The 25,519-nt window shown below is 41.6% G+C and overlaps 2 protein-coding genes across 4 annotated transcripts in view; one reads left to right on the plus strand and one right to left on the minus strand.

Moving 5' to 3' along the window:
- On the plus strand, positions 1 to 21,053 carry LOC148374575 (tetratricopeptide repeat protein 39C-like). Of its 2 annotated transcripts, none has more exons than XM_088338163.1 (14): positions 1 to 383; positions 6,302 to 6,350; positions 6,624 to 6,752; positions 8,832 to 8,946; positions 9,878 to 10,232; positions 11,309 to 11,477; positions 11,593 to 11,686; positions 14,795 to 14,902; positions 14,971 to 15,080; positions 15,146 to 15,269; positions 15,329 to 15,426; positions 15,494 to 15,598; positions 20,029 to 20,067; positions 20,133 to 21,053. In XM_088338163.1, exons 1-14 carry the CDS (start codon positions 247 to 249, stop codon positions 20,220 to 20,222), a joined length of 1,722 nt encoding a protein of 573 aa, XP_088194289.1. In that variant the 5' UTR covers positions 1 to 246; the 3' UTR covers positions 20,223 to 21,053. The 2 variants fall into 2 exon arrangements, with proteins under 2 accessions (XP_088194289.1, XP_088194298.1); XM_088338172.1 differs by having other exon boundaries at positions 285 to 383; positions 6,599 to 6,752.
- LOC148374576 (oxysterol-binding protein-related protein 2-like) overlaps positions 20,503 to 25,519 on the minus strand; it is a 27,638-nt gene continuing 22,621 nt past the window's right edge. For both annotated transcript variants that reach the window (XM_088338140.1, XM_088338148.1), the window contains exons 20-25: positions 25,380 to 25,469; positions 24,159 to 24,285; positions 23,952 to 24,068; positions 23,744 to 23,867; positions 22,628 to 22,718; positions 20,503 to 21,298 (exon numbers count right to left, since the gene is read on the minus strand). In XM_088338140.1, coding sequence (XP_088194266.1) covers positions 21,196 to 21,298; positions 22,628 to 22,718; positions 23,744 to 23,867; positions 23,952 to 24,068; positions 24,159 to 24,285; positions 25,380 to 25,469 — 652 coding nt within the window. In that variant the 3' untranslated portion in view covers positions 20,503 to 21,195. The remainder of the gene's footprint in view (positions 21,299 to 22,627; positions 22,719 to 23,743; positions 23,868 to 23,951; positions 24,069 to 24,158; positions 24,286 to 25,379; positions 25,470 to 25,519) is intronic.

The following is a 25,519-nucleotide window of genomic DNA, read 5'->3' on the forward strand; positions in this document are numbered from 1 at the left end:
TCCAATGACGCGTGAAGGCACCACACTTCCTGCACTAGTGTGTCAGACTGGAATCGAAACCAGCAGCTGAGTGTCGTGCACGGAAGGCTATAACCCGAAAGACGTGCTCTTCAGCTCACCAAAGACCCAAATTTCTTGACAAAGCAGTCACCGTAAATCATCGACATGGGCGCTTTCGGTCGAAGCTGCGCTACCGGCTGACACTGTTTGCCCTAAGTGAAGTCAGCTGACTCAGGCGGGTCTTCAATGGCGGCTCAGGTGCAAGCTGCCTTGGAAGACGACGAACAGGAGCCTTTCAACGACGCCGAGTTGGCTCTCCGGGGCATCAACATGCTTCTCAACAATGGCTTTAAGGAGAGCGACAAGCTATTCAGAGCGTATCGGTGAGTGAGCGTCTGGCGCGTCTGCTTTTGTGTCTCGTCAGGTAACATTGTTCGCGATACACGTTTCCACGTTACCTGTGTGTCATGCCAGGTGACACCAATAACAGTTGATTGACCTTGTTTAACACCCGCCTGGCTGTTTCAGACTTTGGCAAGAACCGACTGCGTATAGCGAAAATCCGCGAATAATAGACTCAATACACACTACATTTGGATTAGGCTTTACCAAAAAAGCTTCAGTACTTCAATCAGTGACGTACAGGCAGGTGTGGCGTTGCCTGTTAACCTTGAAGTATAATGTCAAATATTTTACGTTATTATTTTATACAGCAATCCCTTATTTTTCGCCGGAGTTGCTTTCGCAAAGTCACTTGATATTCAAAACACACACAGTAGAAATATTTATGATTAAATACTCTACTCTACTTGGAAACTAAATACCTAACCCAATTTACCAGCTAAAACATATATTGAGCAAAGGAAAGTACTGTACTTTTGAAATGTTTTTATGTGTATATCATAATATATATATTTTTATTATTACAGTGGAACCTCGGTTCTCGACCATAATCCGTTCCAGAACCCTGTTCGAAAACCGATTTGGTTGATCACCGAAAATCGTTTTTGCCATTGAAAGTATTGTAAAATCATTTTAATCCGTTCCAAATCCTTGAAGGCTTACCATGAACGTAAACGTGAAGCTAACCAAGGCTAATCGTACTTTCGCGTTAGCGTAATCTTCCGTACGAAAGATTACGCTAACATGAACGTGTAAAAATAAAAAAAATCAGGTCGTTTACACGTCATTTAGCACTGGGGTCTCCACAACAAGTGGTGAGCGGTTAAAGGATAAAGAAAATATTTTTGAATAGGATTTCTTACATTTGTGGTGGTCTGCAGAAGCTATGCTCTATTCCCTCGAAAGAAGGGAAACTCGCACATCTTCATATTTTGCTATTATTTCTTTCTTAAATGCAATAGTTGTACGCACTACTCTTCTTTTTTCACCTGTAGCAACTTTGCTGCTTGCACCGACCTTCTTCCGAGGCATTAATTAGGGGTTAAAACACTCCGTTCACCGATATTAAAAACGAAAGCACAAAGAAGTGCGTGGTCAACAGTTCTTCACGAGGGGTGGGGGCAATCTACACCCGTACGCCGCTCAGCATCGCCCCTAGCGTACCGGCGTTCGAACTCCGATTTTTTGAACGAAAAGCGAAGCAAGAATTTCTCGAAATTTTTGGTCGAGAACCGATTTGTTCGAACTGAGAGGCTTTCGAAAACCGAGGTTCCACTGTATTATTATTTTACAAATAACTTCTGTACTGTCAAATTTCAATGTAAAAATAATCTTGCTGCATGCATTACACAGTGGTTTTCAACCTTTTTTTGCGGCACACCACTAACCAAAAATGTTATAAGATGACACTGAACAGTATGTTTAATTACAATATAATTCATAATACCCCAACTTTTTACAGCACAGACACTTGACAATGACATATTTGCAAAAAATGATTCATCAATGCTTTATAGAATTTTAAAAAGTGACATTGGATAATTTCTCACGGCACACTAGTGTGTCTTGCGGCACAGTGGTTGAAAATCACTGCACTAAGGTGCCAAAATTATTTCAGAACACTGTTTTTTGTCTGGGTGATAATTGGGTGATAATTTGTCTCCATCATGTGGACGCTATAGAAAAATGCTTTTGCATTCCTTTAGATAGATAGATAGATAGATAGATACTTTGTTCATCCCCGAAGGGAAATTCACATTTCCAGCAGCATCCCTGAGCTGAGAACAATCGAGAACAATCGAAAATAACACGGGAGCTGCTGGAGTGGCTGCCATTCGTGACGGCGCCGGAAGAAAAGATTCAATTTGAATCATGTACAAACAAACAAACAATTGAATCATGTACAAACAAACAAACAAACAAAATATTCATGTTTCAATAAGTGGAGTGTTAATAAAATGGGGGGAAAATAATACTGATATAACCAGGTAAAACTAATTTTAAGTTACCTGTCCAAATGAATGTTGTGCCATCTCACCTTTCCCACTCTCTCTCCTCTCACCTTTCCCACTCTCTCTCCTGCAGTTGACTTGCTGCTGCTCGCTCCTGAAACTAATACTTACCTCTTTGTGTATTGTGCAGTCCCTTCTCTAGACAAGGTCTCACTCGGGTACAATGACAGTGAGCTTGTGCACACTGGGCAAATACACTAATGTGCCCTGGCACACTGGATGAAAAACACTGATTCAGATAAATACATTCGGGTATTTTCACATTCCCATACCAGTCGGGAATATTTTTGTCCTCTTGTGTTTCCAGCGTACACTAAAATTCTGCTCACCTGTTCCACGGGAATGATAATGTGACCTGATGCATACAGCAGATTACGAATCTCACACAGATTACTTCAATATCAATTAGGCAGAAGTTGGCAACCCAAAATGTTGTAATGGCCATATTGGATCCATAAACAAAGACTGGAGCCGAACAAAATCAAAACACTTAAATGCCTATTCAGGAAGAAAACTTACTGTATTTGTCAATATTAATTAAAAACGTTTAGTGTGTCATGTTGCCCTCTTACAGAAACCACCTATTTTTCCATTGTCAAATATTTTTGGAAAAGCACCAGGAGCCACTTAGTAGCAGCAGCGAGCCGGATGCGGCTCCAGAGCAATTTAAATGGGTGAATAAGTCCAAATTTGCAACAGCCTCTTTCTCTGCCTTTTGTCCCCGGCCGGTGGTTCTCTTGTCGGTCACGGAGGGTTTTGTTGGTATGATCGCTTTCAGAGAAACTTGAAATTGAAAAATATTTGTGTGTACATATTGCAAGTTCATCAAGCTCTTTTACATATGCGTATAAGTTAGACCGCCACAGGATGTAAAAAGTCTATTATACCCTAAAAAAAAAATTATATATATATATATATATATATATATTTTTTTTTTTTTATTATTTGTGACAGCAAAAAGGAATAAATATTGGCGTATTTTGAAAACAATTACGCTTTAAATTGAACATTCATAAACCATTGAGGGACGACTTCGATAATAAACATAAAAGCATTTTCAAGATTTTTTTTAAACACGATGGTGATGATACTCTGAGTCGCTGGAAAATTGTTATTGGGCACAAATGCCTAGCAGCTGTAGTCTGGACACGCCTATTTTAAGATACTAGACTGATTTGATGCTACTTCCATTCAATGCATCAAAGAATGATTTTATCATTTTTTGTTGTTGTTGCACACCTAAACGTGGGTCGCATTACAAGAAATAGTGTTACAGTTTGAAACTAATTTTTCAGCAACATTTTTGGGGCGTATTTGAGTTAAGCCATGAATTGTTCAGACGAATCATAATACTTATGTGTGTTTGGGGGCAGAATACTCTACTACGAAAACAAAATGGAAAAAAGCAGGGAATATGGGAGCTTTATTGGTCAAAATGTTTGGTTTTGCACAGCGTCCAATCAGCTCAGACCAAATGTCCCTCCTTTCTCTTGGATGCAAACGAAAATAGTCACAGATTCAAATATGAAGAACTTCCCTTTTCAATTTCTTTAGATATCGGGGAAATATTGGCCTTATTTGTATATTTTCCTTTCCACTAGTGTCTATTCTAATATTTGCCATTGATAGATTCCACTTTACCAATAATGGGTCATGTTTCACCATGCCATCAGCATCTGATAGGCCACAAGGAGTTCTGTTTGTCTGGTTCAAACAGCCTCTGGCAAATGTTCACACAATTTGGTTGCTGATGTTTAAACAGCCCCATGACTAACAATATATCCCTCCCCTCACAAGAGAAGGCTTTCACCAATGCGTGCATTATCTAATGTGCAGGCTCCCATTTAAGGAAACTCGGGACTTGTTCATTTATTATTCTTAATAAGACTATTGGCGGTAGATGTCTGATTTATTTATCCATTCGTCTTGTTCAAAAGCTTAAACTTTCACAAAACTAAACCACTCTGGATGGTTTTGTCATGAAATTTTTTTCTTTCAGTCAGGAAATCATTATTGATCATTTTGTAGACTGCTGTGACAATATGGAAAAACCATACATGGCGTCTCTCGCCCCACTGATCGTTTGAATGTCATTTCTCTGTCTAATTGCTCAGCACACTTGGGGGGCTCCGCCTTTGAAGCACTTAATTATGCAGTACCCGGGCTGGTTGCTTGGCCTCCGGTTGGTCTGCATTAAAGGAAAAAGAATATTAGCCACCAAATTGACAATAAATCCCCTTCATCCTGGCAAATTCACAATTTGAAAATTTGATAAATTTTAAAATGAAAAACAATTGTTCATTACGGCAGCGCAGTGGTTAGCGCTTGTGCGGCACAGTTCATGTCATGGGAACCTGTCGTGGGTTCAAATCCAGCTCCAGACTTCCTGTGTGGAGTTTGTATGTTCTCCCCGTGCTTGCGTGGGTTTCCTCCGGGCACTCCGGTTTCCTCCCACGTTCCAAAAACATGCATTTCAGGTGAATTGGCCGGTCCAAATTGTCCCTAGGTGTGAATGAACGAGTGAGTTGTCTGTCCCCGTGTGCCCTGCGATTGGCTGGCAACCAGTTCAGGGTGTCCCCTGCCCACTGCCCGGAGATGGCTGGGATGGGCTCCAGCCCCCCCGCGACCCTAATGAGGATAAGCGGCACGGCTGATGAGATGAGATTAATTGTTCATTACTAGTTTATTATGGCTTTTAAGCAATTTAGTCACAAAGCATGTGTAGCAATGTTTTATTTTTGCCAAAGTAATGTTGTAGTTTGCTTTCTAATTGATTAAAAATTTGTTTTTAATGTCCAAACATTTCGCAGTGTACGCATTTTCAATCGATACAATTTTTTTTGTCAGTTTGGGTTTATTGTTAAGAATTAAATCCAATCTTAATTGTCCAGACTGACTGATAAAATCGGGATGTAATCGGCCAACCCTATTTCCCATTGACCTGTCAAGATGTTGCAGTACTATTAGTATAAACTACAATGGCTGTGCACAATCATTCATGTGAGACGCGAACATATTTTGGGGTCATTCACCTCTAGAGTGACCTACATGATTGGTTGTGACCGATTGTGATCCTGGCCAAACTTGCTCTGTCTGGGGAGTGTAGAATGTCCTTATGGAAAAGCTGTTGAGTGAGGAAAAAAACAAAAATGACAAGTTGGGTTTTTTTGAGGGTTAGTTTTGACATCTGGGCTTACCTACCTGACTGCCTGTGGCGCAGTGGTTAGCGCTTGTGCGGCACAGTTCATGTCATGGGAACCTGTCGTGGGTTCAAATCCAGCTCCAGACTTTCTGTGCGGAGTTTGTATGTTCTCCCCGTGCTTGCGTGGGTTTCCTCCGGGCACTCCGGTTTCCTCCCACATTCCAAAAAACATGCATTTCAGGTGAATTGGCCGGTCCAAATTGTCCCTAGGTGTGAATGAGCGAATGAGTTGTCTGTCCCTGTGTGCCCTGCGATTGGCTGGCAACCAGTTCAGGGTGTCCCCTGCCCACTGCCCGGAGATGGCTGGGATGGGCTCCAGCCCCCCCGCGACCCTAATGAGGATAAGCGGTACGGCTAATGAGATGAGATGAGATGAGATGAGATCATTCAGGTCTTAGAGAGTGGAATGTCTTTCTGGGCAAAATGCAGTCAATAAATCAAAATGTGCAGAATCCGCTTTTTGGGCATATTTCATATATAGGGTAACCTACATGACTTATGAAAGATGTTGGTCAAATCTATACTCCTTCTTTTCTTGGGTAGACAAACAAGAAAATAAACAGATATACAATATTCTATCATATCTTTTATCGATCATTATCACCAATCTCTTGTTTTTCAAGAGTAATGAACACTGTTGTCGAGTTTGTGGAGTGACGTTCATCGACCTTTCTTGCCTCTGCAGGAATCATAGCCCTCTGATGAGTTTCGGTGCCAGTTTTGTAAGTTTTCTGGTAAGTGTACTTACATTACTCAGCTTACTCTATATGGAATCTATGTGGCCAATCTGGAACTCATACAGAGTTCCGTTTGGATTGTGAGTTTATGTGCTCTAAACGCCATTATTTTAATTTTGAAAAAGTGCTTTTAATAGTGCTCTTGATACCATTTTTAATCCATTTCTGATTAACAAGATTGATTAATTCAATTTTATTTGGATTTTTTTCGAGTCAAATTCTTTAGATTCATTGAAATTTGTTAGTCTTTGGCTTTGATCTGCGGCACAGATTGCGATGATGACGTTTGAAGAGGAGAAGATGCAGCAAGCTTCCGAAGACCTCAAAGCCACGGAGAAGTTGTGTGAAAGCGAAAATGCTGGCGTCTTCCAATCCCTCAAAAACAAGATGAAACGCACTGTAAGAGCCAGACCATATATTTTGAGACACAGTTTAACAAAACGACCGAAACTTGCTCTCCAGACAAAAGCTTATTCTTCAGCATATTTTTTTTCACTCTGTGACATTTGATGATTTGATCAAATATATGAATTAGTGTAAATTCAGGACTATAAGCCGCTACTTTTTTCCCAAACTTTCAACCCTGCGGCTTCAGTGATTCAGTGATGCGGCCAATTTATGTACATTTTCTAACGGCCGCTAGCGGCGCTCAAGTGCAAAAGGTAAGATTTAGACTGCATACTCTTAGTTTGTGCACAAATTAATTAAGCGTAGACATATCCTCATCATGCAAATTGCAAAAAGAAAGGCACAACGCAACTTTCAAGCCAAACGCAATCGAGCAGTCCGACATAGAAGGAAACAGAGCTACCGCACGTAAACTTTACTTTGCGAGCGTGATACTAGCGTATTTTTGAGTAAGGGAGCGTGGGACGACGTCTATCTGACTATGTCTCTTTTCCTTACTGAAGGAATACGACTTTGATGACCTCATTTATAAGGAGGAACATGAGGACGGTTTACCGTGCTTACTTCAAGTACGGTATATTTTCTTAACAGAGCTGTTTATTGTGTTGCGAGCGTGTTCCTAGTAGCGTTTCACAGGCACGGTTTGGAATGAAAGTTATAATATTATTATTAAAGCTTTGAAAACTCTCGGTGTACCGTCTTTTTTTGTAAATATGTGTAACCATGTATAAGATGTATTTGCAACTGTACATTTTTGTAATGTATTTTTTTTAGAAACTTATTCTGATATGTTTTGTACGGGCAAATGAGAAAGAAGGGGCGGGGCAAACACGGGCTGACGGGAAGTGGAGTAAAAGTGAGACGTGTTTGTGGACGCGGCCGACAATAGTGGATATATATTTTTCCCACCCTTACCTTTGGAAATATACACTTTTTTCCTTGGATTACTTTCAACGGGCACCCGAACTCTTCAGGTCTGCATTACATATTAAGTACCGGTATCATTTTCCGTTTATTTCGCCGGCTGTTTTTTTTAGACCGTATCGGGTATGGATAAATTTCGTGTTTGTGTTGCGTTTTTCAATGTGGGCGCATGCGGCTAATATACAGGTGCGGCTTGTTTATGTACAAAATCGGTTTTCCTCCCAAAATGTGGTGGGTGCGGCTTATAATCAGGTGCGCTCTATAGCCTGGTATTTACGGTACTAAAAATACCAAAGCCTGTGCCCCATCTAAATGCAGCACTTAACATTTGCCCCGCTTAACAAAGTTACTGAAATGTGTTAATTTTGACCGTTATTTTTGTCATAAATACTGGTTTCAAGCAAAGTTCTTTTGTAAATATGTCACAAAATGATTCAAAGAAGGATCCCGATCAAATTGCTCTGGTTGCTTTGCTGGCTTGGTTTACACAAGGATCCCACAGATCCTTTAAGTCTTAAAAAGCATTGAATGAAAATTAGCGTGGAATCAATTTAGTCTCTGAGCTATACGTATTCATGAGAAGAGCCATATATGGGACACGAGCCCTAGGTTCCCAACACCGGTTCTAGCGTTAAAAAGAAACTAATGAGATAATAAGCAAAAATATATGAACTATTATATAAACATGCATTTTTTAAAATCCTCGTAGGTCAAGAAATTGTTATTTAGTTTACATACCATGAGGCTCACCTAGAGGTGAATTACATGATTGTTATCTTGCTCCTTTGGGTAACCCCCAAAAACCTTGTGAAACGCTGGGCAAAAAAATAGAAGTGATGCAGTTAGGCGACTTTTAGTCTCCATTGTAGAATTCTTCCTTGTGCTTTGTAGTTTTCAGTTGCCTAACACAATGCAGCGACATCTAATGGTCAAATGTTACAAAGTATCCTTTTAAAAAAAAGAACATTTTTTGGGGGATAAATCATCTTCCAAATTGGCAATTGACTAATTGAATTTGAATAGGATGATAATTTGAAGGCGCAAAAGTATGCATTTATGTTTTGTGTATTATGAGAAAGTCTTGCCAGTTATCAGAAATGTTTACTCTTAGTTTGAAGAATGTATTGATTATTGTTTTGAGAACAGGGCGAGTGTCGGAGGTCAGGAGCGGCCGCAGTGGAGCGACTCCAGAGGCAGATCATCATTGCTGACTGCCAGGTGTATCTTGCTGTCCTCGCTTTCACCAAACAAGAACTTTCGGGTAAATTATCCTGTCATATTCTTGATCCAGAATTTGTCTTATCATTCCTTGATTGACTACCGTAAATTACGGACTGCAAGCTGTTACTTGTTTCCTATGTTTATAACACTGCGGCTTAAGATTCGTGCAGCTACTTTTTTTTTTCTGCGAGGCAAATGGTCACAAGGTTGTCAGCGGTGACTTAAGCTTGCGCCGGGTCCTTCCTGCTGATCTTCACAGCTGCGTTTACCCATAAGGGCCCTGTTTCGACGCAACCATGCTCAAGGCCCGTTCCTGACAGGTCGCCTCAGCTTGCGATACAGATACGCCTACAAAACACTGTGGTGGCGTCCAGTAGAGGCTACGTTTTTGCCAACATTATTCCCATAATACATAACAGGAGCAAAACGGGGGATTTTACAGTTTGTACTTAAATCAATATTTATAACGTTTTGACTTTTGCACCAACAAATCAAGTCATCAATTTATACAACTGAAGAGAACAGCAGTAAGGTATAAAAAATGCTAAGTTATTCTCTCCATATGACAAATGGCGTCAATGTCAACTTGCTGGAGTTTCCTTTACGATGAACGAGAAAAGGCGAATGCAAGAGGCAGCCCCAATTATTTTCCGTAGTAGTAAATACTGTATCTTCTCGGCTTTAAAATTGCCATCCTGAATGGTCACATGATCTAAGAACAAGTGGCCAAGGCAAATTAGAGTGAGAGAGGAAAACAGCGCAGCTGATATCACTTCACCACTACCCTTGCTTTCCCTGTCCCCAATTTCTTTTACATAATGAGTTCACACTGAACAGCTATCCTAAACATAAGATAAAAGCAGATAGTGTAGCTCGTACAAAGCCTAAATTGAGATTCCTTCTTAAATTAATCAGATCCGCTCTGTAGTGTAGAATATATGGTAATATACAATGTTTGTTTCCATCCCTAGCTTACATCAAAGGTGGCTGGATCCTTCGCAAAGCCTGGAAAGTTTACAACAAAAGTCACAATGAGATCACGCAGTTGCAGGAGCGCAGGAGGCGGAGGAAAGCCCCCGAGCAGTCGCCTTCTGTTGCAGAGCCCGGTTCCTCCCGGCAGGCGGAGGCCATCGACCCCGAAGACCTGGACCGGCTGAAGGGCTCGGTCAGCTTTGGTTACGGCCTTTTCCACTTGTGCATCTCGATGGTGCCGCCTCACCTGCTCAAAGTTGTCAGCTTGTTGGGCTTCCCCGGCGACCGTCTCCAGGGGCTTTCGGCGCTGGCCTATGCTGGCGACAGCAAAGATATGAAGGCCCCCTTAGCCACGTGAGTGTGTGAGTCACTGTGTTTTGTGCAAGTCTTTTATTTTGATTACTGCCCCTATTTAAAAGAAAAAAAATCGTACAGTTAAGCATCTTACTTTTTTTGTATAAGAAGGACCAATCCAGCCATATGTATAAATGCCTCCAAATGTATGCCGTACAAATAAATGAACGCCTAAATAAATCGCATCATATTTAAATAGATATTTATTTTGTTATTTTGTCGTATATTTTGCTGTGTATTTTTGTGTGGGGTAGTTTTTCCACATCAAAATAATAATAATAATAATAATAATAATTTCCTTGTATTGTCATTCTGTGTAACAATGTACACAGAACGAAATGTCGATTGCATCTGACCCGATGCAGCCGCAGCCAAGAGAGGGCGCCGCCGACCACTTTTTAAGTCTTAGGAATGACTCGGCCGGGGCGCGAACCCGAACCTCCCAGTCTCAAAGCGGGCGCCTTACCATCTAGGCTATCTGGTGTAAAGCTTTGAATAACATTTTATTGCGACTAATGACACTACGCGCGACAAACTGCAAACGACAGACGACACAATAATCAACACAAAAAAATGACACACGACGAAATACACGATAGTGTACATGAAGTACACGACAATGTACACGACAAAACAGATGAATGAATGAATAAATAAATGAATAATTGGCATTGATGTAACACATTTTAGGTATCACGAGATTTATCTATGTATGACATCCATTTGTAGGTATTTTACACATTTATTTCTACACATGGTAGGATTGTTCCTCATAGAGCTATACCCATTGATTTGTCATTGATAGTTGGCGAGTTAAGGGTGATATTCTAATGATAATAAATTGTCACCTTTAAAGTGTCAATGTTGAAAAGTAACAGTGAATCCTTAGGAGTAGGACCCACATTATTTAAAACAAATTGATTTGAATTGATGTCCTGCCAGCCCCGTTGGAAACCAAATTACTATTATTTTTCCAGTCGACAGAGGCTCCATTTCTGATTCAGGTCATCGTAAAAAAAAAAAAAGACTGATGACGTCAAGTCAAGTTATGACGTGATGCGTTTTTGCACATCCAGGTTGGCGCTCTTGTGGTACCACACGGTGGTGCAGCCTTTCTTTGCCCTAGACGACAGCAACACCCACTCGGGTCTGGCTGAAGCCAAAGCCATCCTTCAGCAGAGAGAGACAGTCTACCCCAACTCTTCTTTGTTCAGATTTTTCAAAGGCAGGGTACAACGTTTGGAGGTGGGCGTCTTCTCTTGTCTTTCGCCACAGACACACACACACACACACACGGTTGTGCTGCAAACGCCAAATTGTGTCGCAAATGGCTCACGCAACTTCCTGTGGTTGCACACAGAGCCAGATGAGCGAAGCTTTAACGTCTTTCAACGACGCTTTAGAACTCGCCTCAGAGCAGCGTGAGATCCAACATGTCTGTCTATATGAAATCGGTAAGTTTTTCTTCCTCTCACACTTGTGAGTACCAAATTTCCTTCTAGTAATAGTGTGGAAAATATTGTGGCTCCACATGTTTTAGAGAGAAAATCACACAGTGAACACACAAAAACCTTCAAACTGACGATGAGTACAGCATTTTATGGACTGTAAATTGCCTTGGAATATATTTTTTTTGTACGGTTGAAGATGTCACTTGGGCTGCAACTAACAATTATTTTAACAATCAAGGAATAGATTTTTCTTTTAAATTGTTTTTATTTTTTAAAAATCAAACCATGAATTGGATTTAAACGAAAAACATTCCTACTCCTCTTATATTCAAATATTTAAGTTTTGGAACAATAGAAAAATATATTCTGTAATATAGAATAACAAAATCCAAGTGTTTGTAATAAAAGGTTAACAATAATAAAAAATGTATGCGATACACTAGGGCTGCATGGTTAACTAAAATCTAATCAATATTGCGATGTTACAGTGCGATTGTGTAATTGCAAGACACTGCGTGTTTTTTTAAGGATTTGTAGTGCCATGTTTGTGAGTGATCGATTGGTTGGCCAACCAGAATTGTCACGGTTTCCGGTTTTAACGTCACTTGCCAAAAAAGGCCCTCAGAAGTATAAGTCACACCAGGCAAGAAAATGCATTATTGAGGAAAAACCATGAATAAGTCGCACTGGAGTACAAGTTGCATTTTTGGGGGAAATTTATTTGATAAAACCCAACACCTAAAACATACATGTCCTCTTGAAAAGCAATCTAAAATATAAGAATAGAATAGAATATACCTTTATTGTCATTGTTACAAAATGGGTTAACATATTGTGACAACGAAATTGGGCATGACACTCCAGTTTTACACATTCACAGTGAGGTATGAGCCAAGAAGATAAAGGAACAGAGAAGATAAGGTAATAGGCTGAATATATAACGTTACATCATTGCTCTATTTCCCTTTTGTTATTGTATTATTAAAAGTTGTCAATAATCTCTACAGCCCTTTGAGACTTCTTGTGATTAAGGGCTATACAAATAAAAATGACTTAACTTGAAAAGCCTACATATTTTTAGATTACTCTAGCATAAAAACATCCTTATCAAAGTATCAGGTTAACTCCAAATCACTAAATCCCAAGAAACTTTCCTCCTCTGTGTAACGGTAGCAATGGGCCTTTTCAGCGCGTATAGCAGAGTATAGTGTTCTTTTGGGTGCCATTTGTCTTCAGTTGTTTTTAATACATTGCGGGTGTGTGCCAAAAATGATTAATCTTTAATTTGGAAAGAAAAAGCTAGTTTTTAAGAATAGAGGCTGACAGCTAATTGCTGCATGGAAGGAGACGCTTTTTTGGTTATAGAAAAAGACAATATTTTTCAGCATAAGGGGTTGATGACAAATGTGGCCATATAAAATCTTGCTAAATTTTGGCATAGAAGAATCATGGTTTTTGAAATGGGTAGTTTTCTGAATTGAAGAAAAGAGCTACATACAAAAGTTATGTTTTGCCAAAGTAAACCCTGGTTTATGGTGAGTAAGAAATGAATGCATGTTTTCAGCTTAGCTAAAAATTAAGCTAAATATTTCTGCACTCAAACTGCACTAAAATTGGACTAACACAACTTATACCAGTACAGTGGAACCTCTGTTTTCAAACGCCACTCAGTTCGAACAAATCGGTTCTCGACCAAACATTTCGAGAAATTCTTGCTACGCTTTTCGTTCAAAAAATCGGAGTTCGAACGCCGGTACGCTAGGGGCGATGGTGAGCGTCGTACGGGTGTAGATTGCCCCCTCCCCTCGTGAAGAACTGTTGTCACGTGAGCGCGCACTTCTTTTTGCTTACGTTTTTAATATCGGTGTTTTAACCCCTAACCTCGGAAGAAGGTCGGTGCAAGCAGCAAAGTTGCTACAGGTGAAAAAAGAAGAGTAGTGCGTACAACTATTGCATTTAAGAAAGAAATAATAGCAAAATATGAAGAATATGTGCGAGTTTCCCTTCTTTCAGCAAAACAGCATGGCTTCTGCCGACCGGTAAGCAATCCTATTCATAATTCTTTTCTTTATCCTTTAACCGCTCACCACTTGTTGTGGAGACCCGGGTGCTAAATGACGTGTAAACGACCTGATTTTTTTATTTTTACACGTTCATGTTAGCGTACTCTTTCATACGGAAGATTATCATAACGCGAACGTACGATTAGCCTGGGTTAGCTTCATGTTTACGTTCTTGGTAAACATCCAGGGTGTTGGAACGGATTAAAACGATTTTACATTACTTTTAATGGGAAAAACGATTTTCGGTGATCGACCAAATCGGTTTTCGAACAGGGTTCTGGAACGGATTATGGCCGAGAACCGAGGTTCCACTGTATTTCTATTTCTGTTAATAATGCAAAGTACAAAACAAAATGTATGCACCTTATACATATAGCATGTACAGTACAGTTTTGTCTGTTAATTAAAAAAAATTCTTCATGCAGGAACAGTTTTGCAAAACGAGATTGTGATGTAATGTCCAAAAAGTGCTCTAAATATTACATTTAATAAAATTCCCTAAATAAAAAAACACCAGTTGGGATTATACTTTTTTTTTTTACATTACTGTCATTTATTTAGGTAAAAAACAGAACATTATTATTTTATACATTAAGTGCTGTAATATATTCAATAAAATTCCCTAAATAACACTTTTGGGATTATACTTTTTTTATATTACTATCAATTAAGGAAAAAAGAGAACATTAGTATTTTATACATTTTCTAAGGGTATGTCTAGGCGTAATGATAGACGCGGCTTTGCTTCTCTTTGCTGTCACTGGTATTAACCCTTGAATGCATAGTTGGGATAAAAAAATGTCCCCATGTGTTGATATTCTTCCAAATCTTTAAGAAAAACAAAATTAATACCAACATATTCCACGTATTCCTCATAAATTGTGTATAATATGATGCCATTAGTTTATTTTTTTTCCCCTCCTCTTGCCGACTCCACTCAAGAAACGGAGTATGTACTGGTAGATCATGCATCCAAAGTATTTACAAAAATAACAATCTTCCTAGTAGTAGGAGTCGTGGCACATCATTATCCTGTCTTTTTTTTTAGGCTGGTGTAACATGATAGAGCTGAAGTACACAGAGGCTTTCGAGGCTTTCGACCGTCTGAAGAACGAGTCTCGCTGGTCCCAGTGCTATTACGCATACTTGACCGCAGGTGCCAACCTTGCCGGTTTGCTCCGTCTTCACCTCATGATCAACGCTTACCTGTGTTTTTTGTGGCAGTTTGTCAAGGGGCCATGGGTGACCTGCAGGGAGCCTTAGGAGTTTTGAAAGATGTCAAAAAACTCTTCAAACGCAAGAACAATCAAATCGAGCTCTTCTCCATGAAGAAGGTGCACGTGCGCTTGTCCTGCATCCATCTTAGATTCATTTTTTTTAATAGTTTGTGCCTTTACAGGCTGAGAAATTGAACATTCCAAGTCTGTCACAAGAACTGTGCATCCTCTCTATCTTTGAGATTCTTTATCTGTGGAAAGCGCTCTGCAATTGCGCCACTACCAAATTACAGGATATGATTCAAGGTAATTGATTATTCTTCAAAAGACTTGTTTGAAGAATCAACAAATTCTCGTTTTGTTAGTCCTGCAGGCAATTGAAGACGCTTCCTGCGCAGGGCTGAAAAACCTGCTTTTGGGCACCATCAGCAAATGTCTCCATAACACGAACGATGCCGTTCAGGTAGTCGTCGTATTGTCGCGATAAGAACAAAGTACAGAGCTGGCAACTTTAATGTTTTCATTTGCAGTATTTCAACATGGCCTTGCGCGACGAGACCGGCCTACTGAGCAACTCGTATGTGCAACCTTATGCCTGCTATGAACTGGCATGTGTGCTCCTCAACAACTCTGTGGTGGGCATGAGAACCAACTACCTTGGTTACGTGTATCGCATTTTCCAGACTATATGGTGCACCCAAAATTGGCAAGTGCGTGTCATAATGAATAGAATTTAATGCCGAGCGCCAAGCAGGGAGGCAACGAGTACAAATGTTGTGGTATGACTCGGCCGAAGCTGAACCAGCAACCTCCCAGTCTCAGAGCGGGTGCCCTACCATCTAGGCTACTGAGCTGGTAATGCCTTATATCCTGGAAAATATCGGTGGAAAAAAAATGAAATATGTTTACCTGTGATACTACACAACGTTTTTCATACTTTATACTACAGTATTTGTGCAATGATTGATCAATCAAAATACAATGCATGTAACGGGAATCAAAACCCGGCTGCGGCAGTGAGGGACAAATAACAACCAGTGATCAAGATGGGAGAAACCAGCAAGTTTTCCTGAAAGATAAAAACGCAAAGTCCAGTTCCATTTTTCGTGCTTTTTTTTTTTGCATTTTTAATCTTTCAGGACGACTTCCCCATTGTATATACTTACTAACATTTGTCTATGGCACTGTGAGTTAAAATGGTTTGATGTTGAGAAGAAATCAACTGCCTTTTCGTATGTCATCCGTATCACTGGTGGTCTAGTGGTTAGCTCTCTAGGCTCACTGCTGCAACCCGCTTTCGATTCTAATTGCATACAATGTTTTGCAATCTGTGTTAGCGACACTTTTGACTGATCAATCATTGCACTAATATGTTCACTATAAGTGAATAAAATGTGCAACGGTCATATACGAATAAACACGGTAGATCTCACTGTAGTTTTAATCCCATTGAACCTTATTGTCCAATGTGCCTTATATATGTAAAATATATGACTAAAGACTATTATAGTACGGAAAATACGATAATGGATATTTTAGCTTTTTGGTTTGAGTGTCAGCTACTTTAAGTAGAAGTGAAAAAGAAATCAAGAAAATAAAAACATGTTTTTTGTTAAAATCATAGTTTTTAGCGGTGAGTTATGTCCGCTGGCGAGCGCCTGGTGGCCGGACCCTTACCCACGGGGGCCGGCCGGGCACAGCCCGAAGGGACGACGTGGGACCCTCTTCCCATGGGCTCACCACCTGTAGGAGGGGCCAAAGGGGTCGGGTGCGCAGAGAGCTGCGTAGCAGCCAAGGGAGGGGTCCTTGGCGCGACGATCCCCGGCTACAGAAACTGGCTTTTGGGACATGGAACGTTACCTCTCTGGCAGGGAAGGAGCCTGAGTTGGTGCGTGAGGTTGAGAAATTCCGACTAGATATAGTCGGACTCACCTCTACGCACGGCTTGGGCTCTGGTACCAGTCCTCTCGAGTGGGGTTGGACTCTCTTCCACTCTGGAGTTGCCCGTGGTGAGAGGCGCAGAGCCGGTGTGGGCATATTAATTGCTCCACGGCTCGGCGCCTGTACGTTGGGTTTCACCCCGGTAGACGAGAGGGTAGCCTCCCTCCGCCTTCGGGTGGGGGGACGGGTCCTGACTGTTGTTTGTGCTTATGCACCAAATAGCAGTTCGGAGTACCCACCCTTCTTGGGGTCCTTAGAGGGTGTGCTTGAGAGCGCGCCCCCTGGGGACTCCCTCGTACTGCTGGGAGACTTCAACGCTCACGTGGGCAATGACAGTGAGACCTGGAAGGGCGTGATTGGGAAGAACGGCCCCCCTGACCTGAACCCGAGTGGTGTTTCGTTATTGGACTTCTGTGCTCGTCATGGTCTGTCCATAATGAACACCATTTTCAGACATAAGGGTGTCCATATGTGCACTTGGCACCAGGACACCCTAGGCCGTAGTTCGATGATCGACTTTGTCATCGTTTCGTCGGACCTGCGGCCGCATGTTCTGGACACTCGGGTGAAGAGAGGGGCGGAGCTGTCAACTGATCACCACCTGGTGGTGAGTTGGCTTCGATGGTGGGGGAAGATGCCAGCCCGACCCGGCAGACCCAAGCTTGTTGTGAGGGTCTGTTGGGAACGGCTGGCAGAATCTCCTGTCAGAAGAAGTTTCAATTCACACCTCCGGCAGAACTTCGCCCATGTCCCGAGAGGGCGGGGGACATTGAGTCCGAGTGGACCATGTTCCGCGCCTCCATTGTCGAGGCGGCTGATCGGAGCTGTGGCCGCAAGGTAGTCGGTGCCTGCCGCGGTGGCAACCCTCAGACCCGTTGGTGGTCACCGGCGGTGAGGGATGCCGTCAAGCTGAAGAAGGAGTCTTATCGGGCCTTCCTGGCCTGTGGGACTCTGGAAGCAGCTGGCAGGTATCGGCTGGCCAAGCGGAATGCGGCTTTGGCGGTTGCCGAGGCAAAAACTCGGGCATGGGAGGAGTTTGGCGAGGCCATGGAAGCCGACTTCCGAACGGCTTCGAGGAAATTCTGGTCCACCATCCGACGTCTTAGGGGGAGGAAGCGGTGTGCCATCGACACTGTGTATAGTGCCGATGGGGCGCTGCTGACCTCGACCCGGGACGTTGTGAATCGGTGGGCGGAGTACTTCGAAGACCTCCTCAATTCCACCGGCACGTCTTCCTCTCGGGAAGCAGAGCCTGAGGACTCTGGGTTGGGCTCTCGTATCACTGGGGTTGAAGTCACCGAGGTTGTCAAAAAACTCCTCGGTGGCAGGGCCCCGGGGGTCGATGAGATCCGCCCAGACTTCATTAAGGCTCTGGATGTTGTGGGCGTGTCATGGTTGACGCGCCTCTGCAACATCGCGTGGACATCGGGGACAGTGCCTCTGGACTGGCAGACTGGGGTGGTGGTGGTTCCCGTCTTTAAGAAGGGGGACCGGAGAGTGTGTTCCAACTACAGGGGAATCACACTTCTCAGCCTCCCTGGTAAGGTCTATTCAGGGGTACTGGAGAGGAGGGTCCGCCAGGAAGTCGAATCTCGGATTCAGGAGGAACAGTGTGGTTTTCGTCCTGGCCGTGGAACACTGGACCAGCTCTATACACTCTTCAGGGTCTTTGAGGGTGCATGGGAGTTTGCCTGTCCGGTCTACATGTGTTTTGTGGACTTGGAGAAGGCATTCGACCGTGTTCCTCGGGAGGCCCTGTGGGGGGTGCTTCGGGAGTATGGGGTACCGCACAGTCTTATCCGGGCTGTGCGGTCCCTGTATGCCCGGTGCCAGAGTCTGGTCCGCATTGCCGGCAATAAGTCGGATTTGTTCCCGGTGAGGGTTGGGCTCCGCCAGGGCTGCCCTTTGTCACCGATTCTGTTCATAACCTTTATGGACAGAATTTCTAGGCGCAGCCTTGGCGGGGATGGAGTCCGGTTTGGGGGCCTCAGCATTGCGTCACTGCTTTTTGCAGATGACGTGGTGCTGTTGGCTTCCTCAGCCCGTGATCTTCAGCTCTCGCTGGAGCGATTCGCAACCGAGTGTGAAGCGGCCGGGGTCTTGGGGTCTTGTTCACGAGTGAGGGTAGGATGGAACGGGAGATCGACAGACGGGTCGGTGCAGCGTCTGCCGTCATTCGGACCCTGTACCGGTCTGTCGTGGTGAAGAGGGAGCTGAGCCGAAAGGCAAAGCTCTCGATCTACCGGTCGATCTACGTTCCTACCCTCACCTATGGTCATGAACTTTGGGTCATGACCGAAAGAACTCGATCCCGGATACAAGCGGCCGAAATGAGTTTCCTCCGCAGGGTGGCTGGGTTCTCCCTTAGAGATAGGGTGAGAAGCTCAGTCATCCGGTAGGGACTCGGAGTAGAGCCACTGCTCCTCCGCGTTGAGAGGAGCCAGTTGAGGTGGCTCGGGCATCTAATAAGGATGCCTCCTGGACGCCTCCCTCGGGAGGTGTTCCGGGCATGTCCCACCGGCAGGAGGCCCCGGGGGCGGCCCAGGACACGTTGGAGAGACTATGTCTCTCGGCTGGCTTGGGAACGCCTCGGGGTCCCGTCGGATGAGCTGGAGGAAGTGGCTGGGGATAGGGATGTCTGGGCTTCCCTTTTAACGCTGCTGCCCCCGCGACCCGACCTCGGATAAGCGGAAGACAATGGATGGATGGATGGAGTTATGTTTTTCTTAATTTGGACAGAAATCTTTTCAATAACAATAGTAAGATTGCCAGATACATTATTTCAGGATAGTCTTAACTTGGTCATTCAAAACAAATCAATTCATGCCCACAAATAAATGACACCAAAATAAAATACTCAATGATGCTATTCAATGATTTTTTTTTTTGTTATTGTAAATTGGCCAGTTGAGAGGACAGTCCATAACGATACCAGATCTTTAAGGATATCAAGGCACTTATATCATAGCTCAAGCATCTCGAGTTTGAAGTTTTAGCTTTATGTTCCTAAAAACGATTCTGTAATTTAAAATTTTCAAATAAATTATCCACCAAATACGCTATAATCGTTGAGCAAATAGTGTAAATTTGAGATCACGTGACAATTTCCTTTCCTTTTTCTCAGTCTGCTTCCAGAGGCCACACGTTGATGCTTCAGGCAAAGGTATGGTGGAACAGTGTGACGTAGCAGACAAAACATTGTTTTCATGTCCACTTTGTCTTTTGCAGGAAGATTATGCCGGATACGATTTTGAGAACAGACTTCACATTCGGATCCACGCTGCTCTCGCCTACACGCAAACCGCAGCTCAATCTTGAAGTGCTCAAAAAAAAAAAAACATTGGAGACATTTTTATCTTTTGGTGGGGTGATTTTTAAAACTTGTCTTTCTATGGAAAATGTGTAATGACCCCTACAATATACTCCACATTTTTCCCTATGTGGAAATGTTTTGCACAGATTTGTTAGGAAACTTTTTATGGTTCAAGTTCACAAATGTCATTATTGCTGTTAAATAGGTGTTTAAAAGGTCTTCATTTTTTGTATGAGACAATGTTCTTTAAATGTGTTTTTTATAGCACCAGTAAAAGCACAAATGTTTCACTAAACAAATTTTATTTTCAATAAGAAAAATCAAAAGCATTACATGTTGAAAGGGCAGCTACAAACAAAGATTGTGGCAATGGTTGCATAAACACTCATACAATTACTGTATTTGCATATATTGCTAGGAATATGCATTCTCACACTTCACAGTAATTGTGTTAAAATTTAAAAAAAGTTGCACTCAATAACATTACACATGTTCCTGGCATGTATTTTTCTCTCCAGGTTAAATGACAACCAAAGTGCTTACAATATGCCATGAACGGCACCTACTCTGCACAAAATGCATTCTGGGAATCATTTCACTTTCACAGATTAAACTAGAGATCAGTGGACTACTTGGGAGAGACGATGCAAAATTGACCATTCTGTATTATGTCGAGTCACTAGAGTAGCTATTTATCATGTATGAAATAAATAATCCAAGCTATTGCCATCAGTGACTAGACCACAAAGAAGCACTAGAAAAGAGCCAATTTTAGCCAATTAGTATTCAGCTACTGGTTGTAGCATGCTCGCCAAGTAAACATTCCTGAAAATCTATATCCTAAAACCTCTCGGCTTTTTTTCAAAAAAAATGTCTCTACCTTATAAGTAAAACTTGTCATACTATTCATGTGGCACCACACAAAAGTCACTGTCGATTTGGACAGAAGTATGAAGGAACCTTTGCCGTTTGGTGGTGTTAGTAGATGTCGGGCAGCTGGGTAAATTTTCTCTCCCAATAAGCTTTCTTGTAGAGCCAGTCTTGAGCTTTGTTGTGAGGGTTGACGCCTTGTTGAAACCACCTACGGATGTTTAAAAACAAAGAAATTCCTATTCAGAAAGAGACTAATGACAAAGTTCTGCAAAAGTCATATTTCTTCACTCAACGCCAGAAGTCCGGTACCTTTTCGACTCATTGACATAAACCCCAAAACATTTTCTTTTGTTTATTTTGAAACAACCAGCCCAAATATTTTGAGAAGAAATTCAACAAAATTGCAAAACCCGCTCTCTAGATAAAAACGTATTCTTCAGTGCACCTTATTTTTACTGTGTTACGTTTGATCAAATCTTTGAACTAATAATGCCAGAGACAGTATCCCTTCTAAATATACCCTTTCAATTTCACTGGATTCAAAGTGCGATATTTTTGGGGGGGGTAAAACTGTCACAAAATTGTACAAACTAGGGTCCTGATTTTTTGACCTTAGCCGCGGAGGGCGAGAGATAGAAGGGATTGCTTGCGCTTTGTACATAGCTCCACTCATCCAATTGCTCTGGTTTGCACAGGGTTTTTGTGGATCCTTAAAGTCTTAAAAGGCATCAAATCCATTATTTTAAAAATAAGGCCTTAATTAGGATTATATCGTCTTAAACCCAATTTTAAAGTCTTAAATGTGAACACACAAATACAATTTATATTTGTTTGACTTGAAAAGTCTGGTCATTTTATCTAATTCATCAATATACTTTGGTGGCAACATGGCACGACCATAATATCTGAACTATTAAAAAGGTTTCAGTCAGGCCTTAGGTCTACCCGCAATACAACTTAACAACTTCGGACAGGGACTTTTACGCTGGAACATGGGAAAGTATAGATTTAATGAAAAGTGGCTGTGCGACCAATGTTTTTCGCCTTAGCTCAAAGCTGTGCCATGTAGTGTATATGAGGTATGATGCATTGTGTGCAAGAATTGTTATTTTTTTCAATTGTGCTTATTTTGTTGACTTGGTCTTAAATTAAGTCTCAAAAGTCTTGACTTTAAATTGCCTTATGCTGTAAGGACCCTGTTCCAGTTTGTTCTGCAGGTTTTCATCATAAAGTGTATTGACAGGGGATTTCGTAGGGATGTACAGACATAACAGTGTGTCGACATGAAACCTTGACTAAACTAGTGGAAAATGTGCCATATACATATGGGACAGTACCATTAGAAATATTGTGTTGTCTCAGCTTCGCGTGCACTCAACAGGATTTATACATGGAACATTTGGAATGACAGGGAAAAAATGTGTATGTTCTCCATTACGCTTTGAGCCAGATGTACTCATGAAAAGAGCCACAGGTTCCCAACCCCTGCTCTACACAATGTAGGTGTTAAATGCTAAAACACACAAGACCTTATTACCTTGTTTTCCAGTCACCTATAGACCCTCTGCGATTCTTTCGCACTGTCCTCTGTTTTTCTTCCAGCCGCTTCTTCTCTGCACTTGCTAAATCTGACATTACATACATTCAATTGATCGTTTTAATTACAATTACATGAGTTCACAAAAATACATAACTTCATTTGCTGCCTCTTCAGTCATGGATGTGGTTTACAACAGAGGACATTTCTTAACAGTGATATGTGGTGAAATTTGTACAATAAAACTAAAACTAATTCAGCATTTGACTGGCAGAGCAAGAAAGAACTAGACAAACTGTAGAATAGAAAATGGTTTGATTGTCTTAACTTATGAATTATGGCTTTGTTGCTCCTTTTGCATTACAGTTTAATTACATAAACTAACAAAAGATTTTATTGTCTTAATATTTAGGACTGATTAAGGGATACAATAAAATATCCTTATTAGAAATATTAGAATATCATGAAAAATTATACCAGAAGGCCAACTAATTCGCAATATTCAAAACAGGATTTGTAATATTTTAGTTAGTAGTGATTACAGAATATGAGACATTTTTTATTGCATTAGAGAAGATAAAGGATTTTAATCACAGTATTCTATTTTTTTCGGAGACCATCCATCCGTCCATTAGCTGCAACGCTTATCCTCAGTAGGGTCGCGAGGGTGCTGGAGCCCATCCCAGCTATCTTCAGGCAGTGGGCAGGGGACACCCTGAACTGGTTGCCAGCCAGTCGCAGGGCACACAGAGACAGACAACTCACTCGCTCGTTAAACACCTAGGGACAATTTGGTCTGGACAATTAACTTGACAAGCATGTTTTGGGAAACCGGAGTGCCCGGAGGAAACCCAGGCAAGCACAGGGAGAACATGCAAACTCCACAACCTCAGAACTGTGCTGCACACGCGCTAACCACTGCGCCGCCGTGCTACCTAGACATTTAATATATTTTTTGATTTATGTAACTATGTTAATTGATGAGGCACAGCCTCAACCACCCCCCCTTGACTGATTCAGAGCACAACGCAAGCTAATTAAAAACAAATCCGAAATGATTCTTGTCAAAGAGGTTTTAGAATAAAAATCAAGACTAAACGTGTACATGTTCCCTACCGATATCTCCGTTCTCCATGGCCCGGATGTCCGGTCGAAGACGACTGTCGGTGGATGGCAAATTTCCCTCCATATTCTTGTCCAACTCGTTGAGCTGCATGGTGAAGGTGGAGAAGGCGTAAAACTAAAAGTAAAAAAGGAAAATGGAGATGACCACAAAACAGCTTGACAAATGTCCTAGTTTTTGTTTTTTCTTAAACTTTCTGACTTTGGCCGAGTTGTCGGGACGAGGTGTTACTTTCCAGACCAACTCGCTTCCAGGAATCACTTGCACAGTTTCTGTGTCAGGGGGCGGCACATCCTCTGGCTCCTCATTAACGCTGTTCTGAAGTCAAGAAAGCAAACATGTATGCTCAGCTTCCAAACACAAAAAAAACAGCTGCATTTTCAAGGAAAAATCTAAAAAGACAATGACCCTTTTGCAGGCCTTCTTGTCTTCTGAATTCTTTCTGTCCGGCTTTTTGTGAGCGTCGAAAGTGGCGGCATCCACCGTGTATAAGCACTCGGTCCACTTGCCGTAGATGGCACACAGCTTCTTTTTGCTGCAAATATAAAATTGTTTTGAATAGAAGCACATATGACTTGCAAAATGAACACTTGGAAAAGACTGAGCTGGGCGATTTTGCCCAAAAACAAAAAAATATTGTAATCTGTAATATTTGACCACTAGATGTCGCTTCTTGTGTAGTGATTCTTTTCATGGTTTTCATTTTTTTGGGTGAGCCCTTAGCAGCAAGATTCCCTTTAGGTAAGCCTCACATGTTAAATTTCTTGACCTTTTTTTAAAAAAATGCTTGTTTATAGTTGATGTATTTTTGTTCATCATTTAGATTAATACTGTTTGTCTTTTCTTTACCACTAGGAAGCGCTAAATATACACAATATCCCTTTACGAACTTTCCTCTTGACTTTTTATACCCTCAACTTTTTAAAAGGACAGTGTGTAATATTTAGTGCCACGTAGTGGTACACAAAACTCATTCAGTTAAAAAAAAAAAACAATGTATTTTTGCCTTTGATTTAAATCAATAACTGTCATTCAAATGTTAGTTAATAAAACATCATAGGTCAAGAAATTTGTATTCGTTTCATAGTGTAATCCACACCTGGAAGTTGCTGCCATGTTTTTCTGTCATCTTGGTTTTGTTCGCAATACAGTGCCATCTATTGGTCAAATATTAAACACTCATGCTTTAAAGACAGACTTAAAATGTGAGGTACGTAACTCAAACCAGATTTGATTTGATCAAAATAAAATGATGCAAATGTTTTGAATTAAAGATATTTCGTAGTAGTTTTAAAATGCCGCTGTATTTGGAATCATCCCTCTTGAATAGACTGTCAATTTTTTGCCTTTCAAGTTTATGTTAAAATGTTAAGTTATAAATATAGGAAAGTGACAATTGACACACCCTTTAGGGCGGATCATCTTTTTGTAACATAGGATTATAATAATGCAAGGTCTCAGGGTGGGACCATTTGGACACATTGGGATTTTTACATCTTGATGGATTTTGCACAGTATTTTCCTGTTCTCTTTTTCTTGGTCTACTAGACTATAAACCCATCACTAAGCCTGGTTTGTATGAATTGCATAAAAATATACTGCACCACTTGTAGTGAGAACCGGATCTACCTTTTATCCAAAATGTATCCTTCCACTTTGTGGAGCTCCTTCCCAAACAGGCCGCAAGGTTTGAAAGTCATGCTGCAGCGCTCGCCCGTCCTGTCAGACATTTGCATTCTCGGTCACGCCTTTCATTGTAGTGCAAAGTG

This window comes from Urocampus carinirostris, chromosome 1 (assembly GCF_059441175.1).
Source record: "Urocampus carinirostris isolate Australia breed hairy pipefish chromosome 1, RoL_Ucar_1.0, whole genome shotgun sequence".
NCBI classification, from domain to species: domain Eukaryota; kingdom Metazoa; phylum Chordata; class Actinopteri; order Syngnathiformes; family Syngnathidae; genus Urocampus; species Urocampus carinirostris.